At 43.9% G+C, this 21,921-nt stretch overlaps 1 protein-coding gene across 3 annotated transcripts in view; it reads left to right on the forward strand.

Moving 5' to 3' along the window:
• LOC139747255 (rho-related GTP-binding protein RhoU-like) overlaps positions 1-21,394 on the forward strand; it is a 796,670-nt gene extending 775,276 nt beyond the window's left edge. For 2 of the 3 annotated variants that reach the window (XM_071659344.1, XM_071659345.1), the window contains exon 5: positions 21,016-21,394. In XM_071659344.1, the coding sequence (XP_071515445.1) occupies positions 21,016-21,225 (210 nt within the window). In that variant the 3' untranslated portion in view covers positions 21,226-21,394. The remainder of the gene's footprint in view (positions 1-21,015) is intronic. The other variant, XM_071659343.1, reaches the window with a different exon arrangement.
• The last annotated feature ends 527 nt before the right edge of the window (positions 21,395-21,921 follow it).

Raw genomic sequence — 21,921 nt, forward strand, 5'->3', positions numbered from 1 at the left:
GTACGTTATGTGAAAAACTTGAAATGTTTTACAAGGGCCATATGTTTTGTTTCCCTGTAAAGTCTCCATTGGAGTATGTTCGTTGCGATACGGGTCTGATTAAACGTTTTAATGACACTGTAACTAGCCACTGGTACACGTCATCATTCATGGCGTAGTTATCTACCTTGGCTGGCGACATCATCAGCAGAGGAGGTCACCTCTAGACGTGTGCCGTCGTTGTAGCGGTAAACGTCGCCGTCAACTGTGGTGAGTGATGATTGTAGCCTGTGGGGAGGTAGAGTGTGAAGATAACGTAGGTTATTAGGGCCTAGGTTAATGGGCTCAGTTGTAACTGATTCAGAGAACTAGTTTTATGTGCTTATGTTCCGTAAGTGTAAAAACATTGACCAGTATGTTCAAGTAAAACTTATATGTTGTTACATAACATACAGCTGTTGCTGGTGGGTAGGTTCAAATAGCAATTTATGAGTTTCTTAAAATGTTGCTTGACGAAAGTGTTCCGGATCTGCGGCCCCCTTAACCTCTCTCCTCCGCTGCTTATGCCAGTAAAAATTGTTTTTCTGTATATATTTCATTCATTGTAATTGGGAAGCTTTATTTTTCTACATTTATTTGGTGTGACAGGTTGCTGCCGCATGATTAATCCGCCTTTAGGAGTAAGCCTCGCCACTGCCTGCTGCTAGAAGGTTGCAATTCTGGAATTCTGAGGATTTTACCTGAATTGCATTCACTGAGCTTGTCCATGTTGCTAGACCTTTTTTATGGTAGAGGAAAGTATTACATAAGAAGTATTGTTTTTTGAAATTAAAGAAATCATTTCACCAACGTTTTACTGTAAATATCAACGTAAGGTATATCTGTAGTTATGAGGAACAGAAGAATCGCGATATCATCTCCACGTTAACCCAATGTTAGCATTCCTGTGGAAGTCATAGTTTAGTAATTGACACGTTTCTACATTCTGTAATGTTGACCTTATCAATGTTTTAGTGTTCATTCAAGTGATGATGTTCAAGAGGATTACCCGCCACCAGGGTACCTGTCTTTGCACCGATGCTTGCGGCATCAGATCCAGCGAACTGTAGCTTATGTCAGGACATTATGGCACCATTGGGCTTGATTCGGTTGAAAAATAATGTTCTCAAGAGAAGAGGGACTACATCCTTAGTCCGTTAATGTGCCTATCGTGGCTTCGTGTTTGTAGGCATTATGTAACAATTTTGTTCACCTTATTTGAAAGCTTGAACCACTTCATTAAATCCGTCATATTAATCTGTTATTTCATTCAGTGTACTTGGAAGGCTTTATATTTCTGCATTTATTTGATGAGCCTGAGGCAGCAGCCCCGTGGTTGATTCGCCTCTAGGAGGAAGCCTAGCTACTGTAATAGTACCTCTGATTCTTTCGCAAAATCCAATACATTCGTAATGTGGTCCATATATCCATCCAGTTTTGTATCATAGTATCACTGTAGCTACATTGATATCCCTACAACTGTTCTTTCCATGTGTGATATCCTTCTTGTACAAACTTCTATCGTAACACTTTACTATTTTTTTATTCATTTTTTTGTGACTATCTATCCAGTTGCACGCCTTCCCTCTTCCCTTTTTGAAAATGTTAATTGTTCGTAAATAGTTAGGTACAGGAACACATTTTCTTCGTACATCCGTAGTGCATGGCTATTGTTACTGGCCAACATAAACTCGTTTGGGGTCGGGTCCTCATGGGCTTAATCCTGGGTGTGGCAGTAGGTCCACAGCCAACACTGGTGTTAATGTCTCCTCCATGCAAGTCGAAAAATGGGTACCTGGCTATGGTTAGGGTATGTGTGTGTATACACATATAGGAGTAAAGACATGGTACATACATACAAGCTTAAGAGACAGGACAACACGAGTAGAAAACTTTTCCCATAACACTCAAATCATAATCTCAGTTTACTTACTCCACTGTCGCAGGTAAGACAGCGTGGTCAAGAGCCACATGAACGCTATGAAACTGAGTCATACCACAGAAGTACTGCTTGTAGAGCAGGTTGCCACTTTATGAAAAAGAAGGCAAATTGCCGTTTCTTGATGTTTTGATAACTAGGGAATCTGATCACTTGTCCTTCAAGATCTACAGGAAGCCTACCAACGCTGAGAGCTGTATTCATTATTTTTAGTACATGATCCTTCTGGAAAAATGTCAGTGGTTAAGTCTATGTTTTTAAGAGCTTTACGGTTATGTGATCCCATAAATGTAGAAGATGACTGGAGTCATATAAGACATATCTTTAGGCAGTTATATTATTCTGAGTGGTTTGTGAATAAGGCTTACTGAAAAGCTAGGAAGACATTTTATAAATCCAGTAACAAAAATGTGGAACATGATGATAGGTCTAAATGTTTAGACCTATTCTCCTAACTTAGCTAATATTTGTAAGACAGGTACTAAAAAACAGCGCTTTTAATGTTGCCTTCCATTACAATAACACTATCAGTAAGACCTTAATTAAAATTAGGCCAAATTATCAGAAGATTGGTAGTGTTTACACCGTCAAATGTATGTATACATTGGCCGCACCGGTGAAACAGTAACTGAGAGATGTTATTGGTACGGTCATTCAGTACGCAGGGATGACCACAAAAATACGATCACTAAATACTCTCATGAAAACGATCACCCTGTGTAGACCATAATAACCCTCTCACATTGTACCCCTCTCCTGATTAAGCTGTCCGTGACGTCACTGAATTTGTCTTAATTGCCGGGAACCTTAATTTTTCCCCGGGTATCTTTAAAGCACATCCTGTTATATTTTTCAACCAAGTCATTATGAAAGAATTATCAAGAAACGATAACATAAGAAAAATAGTTGAACACATCTTGTTACCCAACCCAACCCCCCCTTAACCGCAATCCCCCCCCCCCCCCCCCCCCCACACACACACACACACACACACACACACACACACATTCCCTTTTAACGGAGGAGGACAGACGGAATTTTTGTGGTGGTGTTGGGATTTGAAAACTTTATAAATTTTTGTTTGCTCTTGATGAGGCGGATTGTGTCTCCGTGAAATATTGCATGCTAAATGAAATTGTCTTGCTATTGAATTGCGATTCCAGTTTCATAACTATCATCACGGACTAGTGTGAACACACACACACACACACACACACACACACACACACATATGTGTGTTTATATCTTTCTTTTTTCTTTCACGCTATTCGCCATTTCCCGCGTTAGCGAGGTAGCGTTAAGAACAGAGGACTGGGCCTTTGAAGGATATCCTCACTCGGCCCCCTTCTCCGTTCCTTCTTTCGGAAAATCAAAAATGAGAGGGGAGGATTTCCAATGAGACAGCGCAAGGAAACAGACGAAAGAACGGCCCAACCCACCCACATACACATTATATACTTACACGTCCACACACGCGCATATACATACATATACATTTCAATGAATACATATATATACATTCCTAAGAGTCCACGGGGAAAATGAAACACGGTAAGTTTTTTCCCCGTGGACTCTTAGGAATATACTTGATCACGCGCAAAATTGTGATCCTTTCCAATATATATACATACACAGACATATACGCATATACGCATATACATAATTCACAATTGCTGCCTTTATTCTTTCCCGTCGCCACCCCGCCACACATGAAATGGCACCCCCCCCCCCTCCCCCCGCACGCGCGCAAGGTAGCTGTCATGTATAATGCACCAAAACTACAACTCCCTTTCCACATTCAGGCCCCACACAACTTTCCATGGTTTACCCCAGACGCTTCACATGCCCTGGTTCAATCCATTGACAGCACGTCGACCCCGGCATACCACATCGTTCCAATTCACTCTATTCCTTGCACGCCTTTCACCCTCCTGTATGTTAAGGTCCCAATCGTTCAAAATCTTTTTCACTCCACTTCTACTTCATCCTTCCACCTCCAATTTGGTCTCTCACTTCTCGTTTCCTCCACCTCTGACACATATATCCTGTTTGTCAATCTTTCCTCACACATTCTCTCCATGTGACCAAACCATTTCAATACCCTCTTCTGCTCTCTCTACCACACTCTTTTTATTACCACACGTCTCTCTTACCCTTTCATTACTTACTCGATCAAACCACCTCATACGCTCATACACGTACATATACTTACACATATCATCATATACAGACATGTACATATATACACATGTACATATTCATACTTGCCTTCAATCCGTTCCCGGTGCCACCCGCTCCACAGGAAACATCATCGCTGCCACCCTCTTCAGCGAGGCACTGCCAGGAAAACAAACAAAAAAAAAAAGTCACATTCGTTCACACTCAGTCTCTAGCTGTCATGTGTAATGCACCGAAACCACAGCTCCTTATCCAGGCCCCACAGACCTTCACATGGCTGAACCCTGGCGTTTCACATGCCCTGGCTCAGTCCATTGACAGCACGTCGACCCCGGTATACCACATTGTTCTAGTTCACTCTGTTCCTTGCACGCCTCTCTTCCTTCTGTATGTTCAGGCCCCGATATTGTATATATAGGATATATATATATATATATATATATATATATATATATATATATATATATATATATATATATATATAGGGATAGGGGATTAAGAATACTTCCCACGTATTCCCTGCGTGTCGTAGAAGGCGACTAAAAGGGGAGAGAGCGGGGGGCTGGAAATCCTCCCCTCTCTTTTTTTTTTTTTTTAAATTTTCCAAAAAAAGGAACAGAGGGGGCCAGGTGAGGATATTCCAAAAAAGGCCCAGTCCTCTGTTCCTAACGCTACCTCGCTAACGCGGGAAATGGCGAATAGTTTATCCCTGGGGATAGGGGATTAAGAATACTTCCCACGTATTCCCTGCGTGTCGTAGAAGGCGACTAAAAGGGGAGGGAGCGGGGGGCTGGAAATCCTCCCCTCTCTTTTTTTTTTTTTTATTTTCCAAAAGAAGGAACAGAGGGGGCCAGGTGAGGATATTCCAAAAAAGGCCCAATCCTCTGTTCTTAACGCTACCTCGCTAACGCGGGAAATGGCGATTAGTTTAAAAGAAAAAGAAAAGATATATATATATATATATATATATATATATATATATATATATATATATATATATATATATATATATATATACGAACAAAGTGTATATGAATGCGCAGCTTCATAGAACATACATACCTCCAACAGCCAGGATAGAACCCGGGACCCATGTGCAACAGACGGGAGCGCTACCTGTAAGCTATGATCGCCCCCATTTGGGAAATGACTATTCGAATACTATGTACTTGAATACCCTTCGTCTCACGTTGGTGAGCAACGGGGTCTACACCGTTCATTTCCCATCAGGCTCACACAGCCAGCCGATACCATTTTACTGAACCTAACTGTACAACTTGGAGGTATAAGAATATCGCACCTGTTTTAATTTTCCAAAAGAAGGAACTTAGAAGGGGGCCAAGAGAGGATTTTCGCTCTAAGGCTCAGTCATCTGGCTGTTCGTTGTGTCTGTGTTATAGGAATTTGTATGTTTAGGTAAGCCATGTGGTGACCTGGGAGGTCCCAAGAGATTCCTCGGCCGGTCCCACGTGTACCTGGGATCTCACACACCTCAAGCCAGCTGGCCAAATTATCGGTGCATGTTGCAATCGGCTGCTGATAATTCATTAGGTCCCATTGTCAAGTGACCCGGGGTCAGCTTGGGAAAGGTCGCCCACCCATCCTAGTTGTGTCATCAGAGATGCAGGGCTGGGCCTTTAGACTGTATGAGGGCCGGCCCTTAGGTCCCCAGCCAATCAGGCGGGGCTAGCTGCTCCTCCAAATAAAATGCTTTGACGACATCTGGGAATGGATTTGGCAGCGGATGGAACCATGGAAGCGGAAGTGAGTCACTGGGTGGGGGAGGGGGCGAAAGTTCTGGGAACGTTGAAAAATGTGTGGAAGTCGAGAACATTATCACCGAAAGCCAAAATGGGTATGTTTGAAGGAATAGTGGTTCCAACAATGTTCTATGGTTGCGAGGCGTTGGCTGTAGATCAAGTTGTGCGGAGGAGGGTGGATGTGTTGGAAATGAGATGTTTGAGGACAATATGTGGTGTGAGGTGGTTTGATCGAGTAAGTAATGAAAGGGTAAGAGAGATGCGTGGTAATAAAAAGAATGTGGTTTAGAGAGCAGAAGAGGGTGTTTTGAAATGGTTTGGTCACATGGAGAGAATGACTGAGAAAAGATTGACAAAGAGGATATATGTGGAGGGAACGAGGAGAAATGGGAGACCAAATTGGAGGTGGAAAGATGGAGTGAAAGATTTTGAGCGATCGGGGCCTGAACATGCAGGAGGGTGAAAGACGTGCAAGGAATAGAGTGAATTGGAACCGGGGTCAACGTGCTGTCAGCGGATTGAACCAGGGCATGTGAAGCATTTGGGGTAAACCGTGGAAAGTTTTGTGGGACCTGGATATGGAAAGGGAGCTGTGGTTTTGGTGCATTATACATGACAGCTAGGGACTGAGTGTGGCCTTTGTTGTCTTTTCCTAGCACTTCCTGGCGCGCATACGTGGGGGGGGGGGTCATTTCATGTGTGGCGGGGTGGCGACGGGAATGAATAAAGGCAGCAAGTATGAATTATGTACATATATATATATATATATATATATATATATATATATATATATATATATATATATATATATATATTGTTGACTGGTTGGTAAGGTTATTTAATGTATGTATGACTCATGGTGAGGTGCCTGAGGATTGGCGGAATGCGTGCATAGTGCCATTGTACAAAGGCAAAGGGGATAAGAGTGAGTGCTCAAATTACAGAGGTATAAGTTTGTTGAGTATTCCTGGTAAATTATATGGGAGGGTATTGATTGAGAGGGTGAAGGCATGTACAGAGCATCAGATTGGGGAAGAGCAGTGTGGTTTCAGAAGTGGTAGAGGATGTGTGGATCAGGTGTTTGCTTTGAAGAATGTATGTGAGAAATACTTAGAAAAGCAAATGGATTTGTATGTAGCATTTATGGATCTGGAGACGGCATATGATAGAGTTGATAGAGATGCTCTGTGGAAGGTATTAAGAATATATGGTGTGGGAGGCAAGTTGTTAGAAGCAGTGAAAAGTTTTTATCGAGGATGTAAGGCATGTGTACGTGTAGGAAGAGAGGAAAGTGATTGGTTCTCAGTGAATGTAGGTTTGCGGCAGGGGTGTGTGATGTCTCCATGGTTGTTTAATTTGTTTATGGATGGGGTTGTTAGGGAGGTAAATGCAAGAGTTTTGGAAAGAGGGGCAAGTATGAAGTCTGTTGGGGATGAGAGAGCTTGGGAAGTGAGTCAGTTGTTGTTCGCTGATGATACAGCGCTGGTGGCTGATTCATGTGAGAAACTGCAGAAGCTGGTGACTGAGTTTGGTAAAGTGTGTGGAAGAAGAAAGTTAAGAGTAAATGTGAATAAGAGCAAGGTTATTAGGTACAGTAGGGTTGAGGGTCAAGTCAATTGGGAGGTGAGTTTGAATGGAGAAAAACTGGAGGAAGTGAAGTGTTTTAGATATCTGGGAGTGGATCTGGCAGCGGATGGAACCATGGAAGCGGAAGTGGATCATAGGGTGGGGGAGGGGGCGAAAATTCTGGGGGCCTTGAAGAATGTGTGGAAGTCGAGAACATTATCTCGGAAAGCAAAAATGGGTATGTTTGAAGGAATAGTGGTTCCAACAATGTTGTATGGTTGCGAGGCGTGGGCTATGGATAGAGTTGTGCGCAGGAGGATGGATGTGCTGGAAATGAGATGTTTGAGGACAATGTGTGGTGTGAGGTGGTTTGATCGAGTGAGTAACGTAAGGGTAAGAGAGATATGTGGAAATAAAAAGAGCGTGGTTGAGAGAGCAGAAGAGGGTGTTTTGAAGTGGTTTGGGCACATGGAGAGAATGAGTGAGGAAAGATTGACCAAGAGGATATATGTGTCGGAGGTGGAGGGAACGAGGAGAAGAGGGAGACCAAATTGGAGGTGGAAAGATGGAGTGAAAAAGATTTTGTGTGATCGGGGCCTGAACATGCAGGAGGGTGAAAGGAGGGCAAGGAATAGAGTGAATTGGAGCGATGTGGTATACCGGGGTTGACGTGCTGTCAGTGGATTGAATCAAGGCATGTGAAGCGTCTGGGGTAAGCCATGGAAAGCTGTATAGGTATGTATATTTGCGTGTGTGGACGTATGTATATACATGTGTATGGGGGGGGGGGGCCATTTCTTTCGTCTGTTTCCTTGCGCTACCTAGCAAACGCGGGAGACAGCGACAAAGTATATAAAAAAAAAATATATATATATATATATATATATATATATATATATATATATATATATATATATATATATATATATGTTGTTACGAACACGTGTGTGTGTCCACATGTTCGTATATTTGAGTATGGTGTAGCTCTGTGTTGGTGTGCCTTGGTGTAGGGAGTGGTTGCTATCGGCTCGGATCCCACTTCCCTGACCGTGTTAATTGTCCTAGCAATTATGTTTTCGAAGCAGATGTTGACTAGTCCTCTAGCACCCAAACCCTTGTCAACGGCGTCAGGTCAAGGCATGGGACCAGCTACGGGGTATGTCATCCCGTACGTTCGCTGCTGTCGTGGACAAGAAACAAAGGAATTTGAATTCACGCCATATGTGGGCCGGAACCTTAGGCCTCCTTCAGCCAATCACGTCACGTGAAGATAAGGGCGTGACAATCAGTCTTTTGACCTATCAAGGGCAATTGTGTCATTCTGACCTGTCGTTGCCATAGGTGGCGGGTCGAGGCGTGGCTAGCTGTTCCTGCCTTGCTGGTCCTTCACTGAAAAGGCTCAGACGATCGTCTGGGAGTCGATTCCTTCAGCAGTCCCGAGCCTAGCAAGGTAATGAAGGCTTTCCCTGTCTCGAACCCCGTAGCCACCGCTGCCCTAGTTTGTAAGATGTATACTGTGTCACGTCAAGTTTAGCTAAGTGTAACGATGATGTTTACTGTGTTACGTCAGGTTTAGCTAAGTGTAACGATGATGTTTACTGTGTTACGTCAGGTTTAGCTAAGTGTAACGAAGATGTTTACTGTGTCACGTCAGGTTTAGCTAAGGGTAATGATGATGTCTACTTGTCACGTCAGGTCTAACTAAGTGTAATGTTATCAAAGTGTCATCAAGGAAAGAGCTCTCCTGGTTTGAAATCTTATCTGGAATGTTAACTCATGTTCAATGTTAAACTCATGTTCAGTGTTAACGTAAATGATTCGTGCCTGATTTATGTGTTCACCTTGTACATTTGAATTCTTTCAGTATAAGGTGTGTGTATATGGTGTATATGGTGTTCAGTATATGGTGCTTGTTTTAACCCCATAACGTTAAGATAGCGTTATCCTGAGTTGTGCAATAAAACAAATCTAACGTCTTTGCAAAGACAAGGCTCAATATAGTATTTGTAACATATATATGTTACTGGCGACCTTGCTCGAATAAGCACTGAGTTCGTAACATATATATTGGCGACCTTGCCAGGATATTTCTTGCCTTAACGGAATCTCTTTCCTTGATTCGTTAATCATGCCGTTGACCAGCAACGCTGACGTTGACCAGTACTGTCGATCTGACTCCTCTCCCGAGGACATTAAATCTTTAACAGAGCATGAGTTGAAGCTTATTGCAAATAGGTTAAAATTGATTTATGTCAGGAGAACTAGTAAAGAGGAGTTAGAGATCTTAGTAATAATAGATCTCGAATTCGACGCGAAGAGACGTTCAAAGGGCTTTGACGGCAGAGTGAGGACCAAAGGTCATGTAATCCCACCTGAATCTGCTACCTTGCCGGTAACTCATAAAAATCAGGGGAAATACTCCCAGGAAGTAAAGTTTTGCTCTCACTGTGGCAAGGCTGGGCACCAGGTGAGGGATTGCTGGGCTCGAGTGAAGGAATCCAGAGACTTTACCAAAAGTAGACCGGTAAGTCTCTTCTGCTTTACTTAGTAAAGTAGGTAAGGCTATCCCTGCTATCAGGAAAAAGAGGGGGTTGCGAGAGTGTTAATCAATCTGTAGTTAAGGATCCGTTCTGTGGGAACTACGATGCGTTCCTGTCTGAGGGCTATCTTAGTAGATGTGGTGTACGACGAAAAGTGACCGTATTACGGGATTCTGGTGCGCTGCAGTCCCTGATGTTGGATGGCTTGGTTCCGCGAGGAGAGTCTGGAGACCCGAGTCTTGCTAGATGGACTGTCGGGTCCCAAGGAAGCTCCACTAGTCGATGTGAGGGTGGAAACAGATCTTTTCACGGGCCATGCTCTCATAGGGGTTGTAAATAGGTTACCTGTCTCAGGTGTGGACTTTGTGTTAGGCAATGACCTAGCGGGTGGGAAGATGAACACAGTGCCGGTGTTGCCTACGGGCCCGGTGGAGTCCACGGAGGCAGTGCAGCTTGAGGAAGAGGTACCGGACCTATTCCCCGCGTGCGCATTTACTCGGTCCATGTCCGCTACGAAAGCAAGTTGCAAGCCCCAGGAGACAGAGCGTGAGGAGGGAAAACTACAGTCACTGCCCGAGGGTGAGCCGAGTGAGGTGGAGCTCGCTGATACCTTCTTTGCTGAGTTAGAGGCTGACCCCGCGTCGATGGATGAGGCTGATGATTTGTCTCGTCAGAATCTGAAGTGATTACAAAGAGCCGAACCCGAGTTTAAGGAATTGTTTGAGTCGGCTGAGGCATCGGCTGACGGTTATTACCTCCGGGATGGGTTGTTAATGAGGAGGTGGTGTCCGGTGTCATGCAATTAGGAAGACGAGGAGTGGCAAGCCGTTCACCAGGTGTTAGTGCCGCGTCCGTACTGGAGGGAGATTTTGAAGCTAGCGCATGACTCAAATTTCGCCGGTCATTTAGGGGAAAGGAAGACCCTGGACCGAGTGTGGCGGAATGTATATTAGCCTGGTGTCTGCCGGGATGTCGCTCAGTACGTAAAGACGTGTCATACATGTCAAGTGATGGGAAAGCCTAATCAGAAGCTTAAGGCTGCTCCCTTAGTTCCTATTCCCCCATTTGAAACTCCGTTTGACCGAGTCATAGTTGACATTGTGGGCCTGTTGCCAAGGTCCTCCTCTGGCCACTGTTACATTTTAAGTATTATTGATATGGCCACGAGATATTCCGAAGCAATACCGTTGATAAGCATGAATGCCAAGACTGGTGTCCGGGAGCTGCTTAGCTTCTTCATAAAATTTGGACTTCCCAAAGAGGTGCAATCTGATCGGGGACCCAATTTCATGTCCAGGACTTTTCAACAAACCCCGAAATCCATGATAAAGAACTATTGTGCTGACAACACTGAGGACTGGGATAAGGGACTCCAATTTCTTCTCTTCGCTGCGGGAGAAGTGCCTAATGAATCTCTAGGTTTCTCCCCCTTTGAGCTGATGTTTGCCCACGAGGTCCGAGGGCCTCTTAAGTTACTGAAAGACGTGTGGCTCAACTCGAGTGAGAGTGTCGGCCAGTTGGACTCCGTTAGCGAGTTCAAGGAGAAACAACGAAGGTGTTGGGAAACCGCTCGGCAGAATTTAACAGGGACCCAAGCATGAATGAAAAGATGGTATGACAAACGATCTCGTTTGAGAAGGTTTGAGGCGGGCGACGAGGTGTTGCTTCTACTACCGCAACCAGGTCAACCCTTGGCTGCCCGGTTTCAGGGCCCCTACACCATTATCCGGAGTGAGGAGACTCAAATTACCTTGTCTCTACCCCCGATAGGCGCAGAGGTCGGAGGTTATGCCACGTCAACATGCTTAAGCCATATTTCCGTCGTGACCCTCCCCCTTTGGAACCGAAGGTGCCAGTCTGCATCATCCAACGCCCAGCGGTAGCCGTGTGTGATGAAGTCGACGACGTAGCTGCGAGTGCCTCGGAGACCTGGGACCCGGGCGGAGGCGTGAGAGAACTGGTGTTACTTGGATATGGTTGGGTACTATAGGATGTTCATTGTAAATTTTGCAACACTCGCAACCCCTCTGACAGATTCATTGAAGAAAGATGTTAGATATGTGTGGAATGAGCAGTGTGAGATAGCCTTTCATCAATTAAAATCCATACTTTGTAATAGTCCTATTTTGCAGGCCCCTGATTTTAATCAACCTTTCAAGTTAGCTGTTGATGCCAGCAATGTGAGAGCTGGTGCTGTCCTCTTGCAGGAGGACGAGAACCATGTTGAGCACCCTGTAAGCTGTTTTAGTAAGAAATTTAATCAAGCCCAAAGGAATTATTCCACCATTGAGAAAGAACTTTTGTCTTTAATATTAGCATTGCATCACTTTCATGTTTATTTGTGTCCTTCAGGCAATGTCATCAGGGTGTATACTGATCACCACCCATTGAAATATGTTAATAAGTTCCGAGATAAGAATCAGAGGCTAACTAGGTGGGCCTTGTTCCTTCAAGAGTATAATTTAGACATTCACCATATTGCTGGCGCACATAATGTGTTAGCTGATTGTTTATCCCGCTCTTAACGTGAGAAAATTCCTCTTCTAGGAATTTTCTCCTTTAAGGAGGGGGGTGTTACGAACACGTGTGTGTGCCCACATGTTCGTATACTTGAGTATGGTGTAGCTCTGTGTTGGTGTGCCTTGGTGTAGGGAGTGGTTGCTATCGGCTCGGATCTCACTTCCCTGACCGTGATAATTGTCCTAGCAATTATGTTTTTGAAGCAGATGTTGACTAGTCCTCTAGCACCCAAACCCTTGTCAACGGCGTCAGGTCAAGGCGTGGGACCAGCTGCGGGTATGTCATCCCGTACGTTCGCTGCTGTCGTGGACAAGAAACAAAGGAATTTGAATTCACACCTTATGTGGGCCGGACCTTAGGCCTCCTTCAGCCAATCACGTGAAGATGAGAGCGTGACAATCAGTCTTTTGACCTATCAAGGGCAACTGTATCATTCTGACCTATCGTAGCCACAGGTGGCGGGTCGAGGCGTGGCTAGCTGTTCCTGCCTTGCTGGTCCTTCACTTAAAAGGCTCAGACGATCGTCTGGGAGTCGATTCCTTCAGTAGTCCCGAGCCCAGCAAGGTAATGTAGGCTTTCCCTGTCTCGAACCCCGTAGCCACTGCTGCCCTAGTTTGTAAGATGTATACTGTGTCACGTCAAGTTTAGCTAAGTGTAACGATGATGTTTACTGTGTTACGTCAGGTTTAGCTAAGTGTAACGATGATGTTTACTGTGTTACGTCAGGTTTAGCTAAGTGTAACGATGATGTTTACTGTGTAACGAAGATGTTTACTGTGTCACGTCAGGTTTAGCTAAGAGTAACGATAATGTCTACTTGTCACGTCAGGTCTAAGTGTAATGTTATCGAACAAAGTGTCATCAAGGAAAGAGATCTGGTTTGAAATCTTATCGGGAATGTTAACTCATGTTCAATGTTAAACTCATGTTCAGTGTTAACGTAAATGATTCGTGCCTGATTTATGTGTTCACCTTGTACATTTGAATTCTTTCATTATAAGTAATTCTAACCTTAGTGTTTGTTTTAATCCCATAACGTTAAGATAGCGTTATCCTGAGTTGTGCAATATAAATCTAACGTCCTTGCAAAGACAAGGATCAATATAGTATTTGTAACATATATATGTTACTGGCGACCGTGCTTGAATAAGCAATGAGTTCGTAATAATATATATATATATATATATATATATATCTTTTCTTTCAAACTATTCGCCATTTCCCGCATTAGCGAGGTAGCGTTAAGAACAGAGGACTGGGCCTTGAGGGAATACCCTCACCTGGCCCAATTCTCTGTTCCTTCTTTTGGAAAATTAAAAAAAAAAAAAAACGAGAGGGGAGGATTTCCAGCCCCCCGCTCCCTCCCCTTTTAGTCGCCTTCTACGACACGCAGGGAATACGTGGGAAGTATTCTTTCTCCCCTATCCCCAGGGACAATATATATATATATATATATATATATATATATATATATATATATATATATATATATATATATTTTTTTTTTTTTTTTTTCATACTATTCGCTATTTCCCGCGATAGCGAGGTAGCGTTAATAACAGAGGACTGGGCCTTTGAGGGAATATCCTCACCTGGACCTCTCCTCTGTTCCTTCTTTTGGAAAAAAAAACAAAAAAAGAAACGAGAGGGGAGGATTTCCAGCCCCCCGCTCCCTTCCCTTTTAGTCGCCTTCTACGACACGCAGGGAATACGTGGGAAGTATTCTTTCTCCCCTATCTCCACTATATATATATATATATATATATATATATATATATATATATATATATATATATATATATATATATACGTTGGAATGTATAGGTATGTATATATGCATGTGTGGACGTGTATGTGTATGTTGGGCCATTCTTTAGTCTGTTTCCTTGCGCTTCCTCGCTAACGCAGGAGACAGCGACGGGGTATAATAATTATAGTATTATAAATATATATATTCAAATCAGAGTGTCAAGACCTTTGAAATCAGGGACAGTCCTGTATATACGGGACGCCTGGCTACCCAGTGTATGAATACATTGATGTGTTATCTAGTGTTGGGTTGAATCTATTTTGAATTATTTAGCGGAATTCTGTTGAGTCTTACGCTTCATTTGTGATTGGCAAAGGTCTGAGAAAGAAGGTACGGGAAACATTTAACAGTATATACAACACTGCTTTTCTGCGTTATGTACAGAATTGATGTATCCCAGAGCAATAACCTACTGGAAATAGAGGACTTTAGAAGGAAAGTTGAGAGTTAGTCATAAGGAGGACTTCGATAGACTGTAGAATCCACATGGCTCCTTGAGTCAGCATGTCAAACAGTAGACAGCATGGTGCTAGTCAGATAGGTTATGTTCTAAGCCAAGAATTGTTTGACTTGTTTGCCTTCAGGTTGGTTATTTGGACTGTAGGCATATACTTTTTTCGGGTAATTTAAAGCCGTCAAACTACATCAACCAACCGATAAATCGTGTGCACCGTCTTTAGCTGTTTAGGATAATTCTGAGATAATACACTCAACACTACTCATGTGGCCCATCTTGCGTGCAGTAATGCATAGGTGTATAATGGGCGGCCAGGTCAGGTCACGAAGACGGTCCTCAGGAGCGGTACGTCTACCATTGGCTGGAGAAGTCTGGGAGACGGTAACACGAGCGCTGACGACGAGGGAAGGCAAAATTAATCGGCGAGGACTCAAAAGGAGGCGGAGCTTCGGTCATTAACGTTAGAGGTGGCTGATCCGGTTGCACTTTTAAGCTCCGTGACCCAGATGAGGTCAGCTAGGCCACATGTAGGCAGTAGGCCAAGCTCGTTACCGCCGTTTCCAGGGCATTAAGAGGTCAAACGTCGTTACTTGTCAAGCGTGATGTTATGGGTATGTTGGCAACATTGATATGAGATGGTGTCATAGCAATGAGACTATTGCTTCATTCCCCGTTTTTCGATTAGAACATTCGGACGTTGATGATGAAGTAGATTACTGCAGTTGACTGGCTAGTCGTCCGCTGCTGGCGGGGCGAGGAGTGGCTGGCTGGAGCTCAGGTCAGTCCTGAGGTCCCAGCATCCTCCCCAGTGAATAGTTATATCGCTGAGCTGTAAGTGATGCTCCACTTCCATACCTTGGTTATTATATACTGTCATTGCTGGCTGCATTTGAAATTTGGGCAGTATTTTTTTTTTAAGTTCCCCTCTTGCCTGCCTAATTCTGCTTTTTTCAGTATTAGAACTTTTATTTTACAATGATTAATTTATTTAGGAGACATGATTAATGTAGATATAAACTTAGTAAATATGGTGGATCATATGACGTCCTGGATGATGGTGCGTCATGGCCGCCGGTTTGGTCACCCTAACCGTTACTGAAAATGTGTTTAGCGCACATAACTGGTTTGTTGCTTTTGCTAGCCATTGGTTCTGTTCCTAGCATTTTTCATTGATGTTTATTTCATAATGTTTAATATGTTTGGGCGTTATGTAAGTCGTAGATTTGAAGTGCGCACTTTTTCGAGATATGGACACTAGAGATGTCTCACGTCAGACTCAACTGACCTCAGTCGAAAACTTCCTTTATCGTTGTATGGATTTAATGAAAGCAATATCGAACTACTCCTTTAATCACTTTACATATCAGTTTTGAAATGATGTTTTGAGTCATCTTACACATTCAGGTTGGAGTTGGTCATACCTTCTGTCTCATCAAGAGTCAACACCCGTACATTAAGCCTTGGGGTGTTTTTATTCCCTTTTCTCATTGAGCACCTAGCCGCAATGAGGACTTATGCACTTGGAACCAGCAAGATATAAAATATATGTGTAGGTATGTATATTTGCGTGTGTGGACGTATGTATATACATGCGTATGGGGGGGGGGGTTGGGCCATTTCTTTCGTCTGTTTCCTTGCGCTACCTCGCAAACGCGGGAGACAGCGACAAAGTATAATAAAAAATAATGATTTTACTAATCTACAAAATAAAACAGCAAGATAATTCCTCTGGTGAAAGAAAAAGTACAAAAATAATGAAGGAAGCCTAGAATGCTAGTGTAAAACCTTGGGTGAATGGAACACATGAATGTAGTATACGGGTGGCTAGGCTAAAGTGGCTACCGTTGCGGGTTCGGATGTAATGATGTTTACGATCATTATTGCGGTGGTTGTGGAAGCCATACACCTGGATAGGGTACCCCTGTGGTAATCACGCCCTTCTTTTGTGAGGTCACGTCTGAGCTATGCCTTATAATCCAGTCTTTTCACAGCTCGGGCCCAGCACACAATAAAGATTGTTACGAACTCAGTCCTTATTCAGGCTAGGTCGCCAGTAACATATGTTACAAATACTACTGATCCTTGCTGTTTCACAACGGGATAACATAATCATAAAGTTATGGGATGGAATTAAAGACCAGCATTACATTAAATCTACTTATAGTGAAAGAATCTAAGTGTACAAAGATAAGCACATAAATCAGGCATGAATCATTTACGTTAACATTGGTACACGAGTTAACATTCCAGATAAGATTTCAAGCCAGATCTCTTTCCTTTATGACAGTTCTTCGATAACATTACATTGATAATTATAACGGGCTTACAGGCTTACATGCTTACGGCAGGATAGACCACCTAACTCGCTGGGCTAGAGAGAGAGAGAACTCAGCCGGTGTCATGGGTATATATTACAAAGACGAGTCTCCGCCCTGCTAGCTATAACGCCACCCTTGATTGGCTACGGGACTCAGAGCACTCGTGATTGGTTGGCGTATTCTAGCGACGCACATCTGGGCAGCTCACCCTCCTCTTGATTGACAGCTCAAGGACAAATGACCATCTGGTTTCAAAATTAAGCCTAACGCTTGGTGGGAACAGAAGCTCCGAGCCATTCTCAGAGGAAGACATCTCTATACCCGAAGACACACACGTAATATACACGAACATGTGGGCACACGCGCACACGTTCGTAACACACCCCTCCTTAAAGGAGAAAATTCCTGGAAGAGGAATTTTCTTACCTTAAGAGCGGGATAAACAATCAGCTAACACAATGTTAACACATGAGGTGTGCTAAAAACAATGTAACGTATAAATTGTACATAACAAGGCCCACCTATTTAACTTCTGACTCCGATCCCGTAACTTAACATTTTTAAAGAGGTTGGTGGTCAGTACACTCTAAAGTGATTGGCTTAAGGGCACAAATATACAGAGTGTTATAATACAAAATAGGAAAACAAAGGTTACTTCTATGATTGCCTGAAGGACACTTACAGAAAGTGTTATAATACAAATAGCAAAAACAAAAGTTCCCTATTCATGGTGGGGCTATCTGTTTGGGCTCAACCTTCTCTCTGTCCTCCTGCATGGGGGACCTCACCAGCATTTACAACACTGGCGGCATTCACAGCTAATCTGGCTGGAGCCTGCAAAATAAAACAAGTTGAAAATTAGGGTCCCTAACTAATAAGAGAGACTGTCTCACACTTCTCATTCCAAACATCTAATATCATTCTTCAATAAATCTGTCAGAGGGGTTACGACTGTTGCAAAATTTACAATGAACATCCTATAGTACCCAACTATATCCAAGCAACACTTCAGTTCTCTCACGCCCCCGCCCGGGTCCCAGGTCTTCGAGGCACTCGCAGCTACGTCGTCGACTTCGTCACACACGGCTACTGCTGGACGTAAGATGATGCAGACTGGCACCGTCGGTTCCAAGGGTGGAGGATCACGACTGAAATATGGCTTAGGCATGTTGACGTGGCATAATCTCCGACCTCTGCGCCTATCGGGGGTAGAGACAAGGTAATTGGAATCTCCTACACTCCAGATAATGGTGTAAGAACCCTTAGAAAGGACAACCAAGGGTTGACCTGGCTGCTGCAGTTGAAGCAACACCTCGTCGCCCGCCTCAAACCTTCTTAAACAAGTTCGTTTGTCAGGCCATATTGTCCTCCGTTCCTGAGTCTCTCTTGAATGGGCGCGAGACAAATCTTCAGTCTCACCCACTGATTCTTGTACAGACTCGTAACCAGCACAGGAGGTATCACACATCTCGCTAATTTCATCCTCAGGGAGAGTCTTCTCTCTTGAATGAGCATGAGACAAACCCTCAGTCTCAACGGAGTCTACACCAGGGGAGAGGGTATCACAGAGCTCCCTCTCACTAGACTCACTCGTAAGGAGAGACTTCACTTCCTTTGTCTTAACGAAGTCTACACCAGGGGAGAGGGTATCACACAGCTTCCTCTGGCTGGTCTCAGTCGGGGGGAGAGTCTTAACTTCCTGCGTTTCAACGGAGTCTATACCAGGGGAGAGGGTATGACACAGCCTTCTCTTGCTGGTCTTCACTTCCTCCTTTTCAACGGCTATGTCCTCAGGCACACGGCCTGCCGTGCCAGCTGTCATAGACCTGACATCATCGTGGTTGGAGACTAACTCTGGTACTTCTTCATCAAGCTGCACTGCCTCCGTGGACTCCACCGGGCCCGTAGGCAACACCGGCACTGGGTTCGTCTTCCCACCCGCTAGGTCATTGCCTAACACAAAGTCCACACCTGAGACAGGTAACCTATCTACAACCCCTATGAGAGCATGGCCCGTGAAGAGATCTGTTTCTACCCTCACATCGACTAGTGGAGCTTCCTCGGAACCCAACAGTCCATCTAGCAAGACTCGGTCTCCAAACTCTCCTCGCGGCATCAAGCCATCCAACATTAGGGACTGCAGCGAACCAGAATCCCGTAATACGGTTACTTTTCGTCGTACACCACATCTACTAACATAGCCCTCAGACGGGAACGCATTGTAGTTCCCACAGAACGGATCCTTAACTACACTCTCGCAACCCCTCTTTTTCTTAAGAGCAGGGTCAGCACCTACTTTACTAAGTGGCCCTAAAGTTGAGACGAGATTCACCGGTCTACTCTTAGTAGAATCTCTGGATTACTTCTCTCGAGCCCAGCAATCCCTCACCTGGTGCCCAGCCTTGCCACAATAAAAACAACTCAACTCTGTTGGAGTATTTCCTCTTACTTTCATGAGTTACCGGCAAGGTAGCAGATTCAGGTGGGATTACATAATCAGTGGTCCTCCCTCTGCCGTCGTAGCCCTTTGAATGCCTGCCCGCGTTAAGTTTGACATCTAACATGTACTCATCTGCTAGTTTCCCAGCCTCCTCAAAATCCTTCGCTGATTTAGTTATTACGTACTGCCTTACATCACGGGGTAGACCGTCCTTACATTCCTCGAACACAAATAGTTTCAGGACCGATTCAGCATCTATATAAGCTCCCGCGGAACGTACCCACCGCATGGCTAACTTGTACTTCTCACAAAAGTGATCTAGGTAGGGTTGATCAGGGCGCTTATGCTTAGTTCGAAATCTGAGTCGGTGTGCTTCCGGACTTAGATCAAAAGAATTTATCACTGCCTGCTTAACGACCTCATAATCACCACACTGGTCATCGTCAGCGTTGCTGGTCAACGGCATGATTAACGAAAAGGAAAGAGATTCCGTTAAAGCAAGAAATATCCTGGCAAGGTCGCCAATTTATATGTTACGAACTCAGTCCTTATTCAGGCTAGGTCGCCAGTAACATATGTTACAAATACTACTGATCCTTGTTGTTTCACAACGGGATAACATAATCATAAAGTTATGGGATGGAATTAAAGACCAGCATTACATTAAATCTACTTATAATGAAAGAATCTAAGTGTACAAAGATAAGCACATAAATCAGGCATGAATCATTTACGTTAACATTGGTACATGAGTTAACATTCCAGATAAGATTTCAAGCTAGGAGATCTCTTTCCTTTATGACAGTTCTTCGATAACATTACATTGATAATTATAACGGGCTTACAGGCTTACAGCACAGCAGGGCTTACATGCTTACGGCAGGGTAGACCACCTAACTCGCTGGGCTAGAGAGAGAGAGAACTCAGTGGGTGTCATGGGTATATATTACAAAGACGAGTCTCCGCCCTGCTTGCTATAACGCCACCCTTGATTGGCTACGGGACTCAGAGCACTCGTGATTGGTTGGGGTATTCTAGCGACGCACATCTGGGCAGCTCACCCTCCTCTTGATTGACAGCTCAAGGACAAATGACCATCTGGTTTCAAAATTAAGCCTAACGCTTGGTGGGAACAGAAGCTCCGAGCCATTCTCAGAGGAAGACATCTCTATACCCGAAGACACACACACGTAATATACACGAACATGTGGGCACACGCGCACACGTTCGTAACAAGATCTTATAACTAAATTTAGGCTGTTGTGTGCAATGGTGTGGGTGTTGCTTAAGGTTTTATCAAATTTCTTTCCACACTATTAATAAAGAATAACATAGGAAGCTTACTGCACTTCAGCTATTCTCAGAATGCAGTAGTCACTGAGTAATTTATAACTAGAAAAGTTGGCCATCATTTGGAGTCACACTGAGGGTAAAGAGCAGCTAAGCTTAGTGTTTCTCCCTTTCAACAGGATGACTTCGACTCGCTGCGGCCGCTGTGTTATCCCCAGACGGATGTGTTCCTGGTGTGCTTCAGCGTAGTATCGCCTACCTCCTTCCACAACGTACGGGAGAAGTGGTTGCCGGAGCTGCGCCAACACAACCCGGGCGCTCCTATCGTGCTTGTTGGTACCCAGAGTGACCTCAGGACGGATGTGAAGGTGAGCAAAGTCCACAGCTAGCTAGCCTCCTCACGCAACTTTCATAATTTCCAGCTTTTTTCCCCATTGTGCTCACAAGTAGGGCCTGTCAGGCAGAATATGCTCTTGCATGCTTATTTTTCACTCATAGTTGATCTTCCCAGAGAGAGAGAAATGATGCCCCTAAACTTGTGGGAGCAAAATTTTTTAAAAGAACTTGGTCTCTTGTTTAAAGTGAGTTTTTATTACAGATGAACTCAGTACTTGTTTGTAAAAGCCTTCAAAGTTTCACCTGGGAGAGTAGGTATCTAGGAGGGCAAGGTTTAGGAGAGAAAGATCTGGGAGGGTGTAGGAAAACAAGGCCTGGGAGAGTAAAGTTGGGTAGAGCAGGGTCTGGGAGAAAGATGCACAGGTGAGTAAGGTCTGGGATAATAAAGCCTAGGAAAGCAAGGTCTGGTAAAGAAGGGTCTTAGAGAATAGGGTCTAGGGACAGCTAAGTCTGGAAGTACTTCCGTATGTAACTTCTTATAACGAGATTTACCTGGGCACGTAGCACTCACCATAATACTGCTTCTCATGGTCACTAAATCCCTTTCCTTAATTGTCATTTGAGATTCATCTAAGAATGACCTCAGCCATAGATCTAATCTTCTTTTGAATGTTTCTTGTGGTATTGCATTATGTAGTCTTTTGAGCCTTTTCGCTAGACATTCATATATTGTTGTCTAATAGAATTTT

The sequence above is a fragment of the Panulirus ornatus genome, chromosome 68, assembly GCF_036320965.1.
Source record: "Panulirus ornatus isolate Po-2019 chromosome 68, ASM3632096v1, whole genome shotgun sequence".
NCBI lineage: Eukaryota > Metazoa > Arthropoda > Malacostraca > Decapoda > Palinuridae > Panulirus > Panulirus ornatus.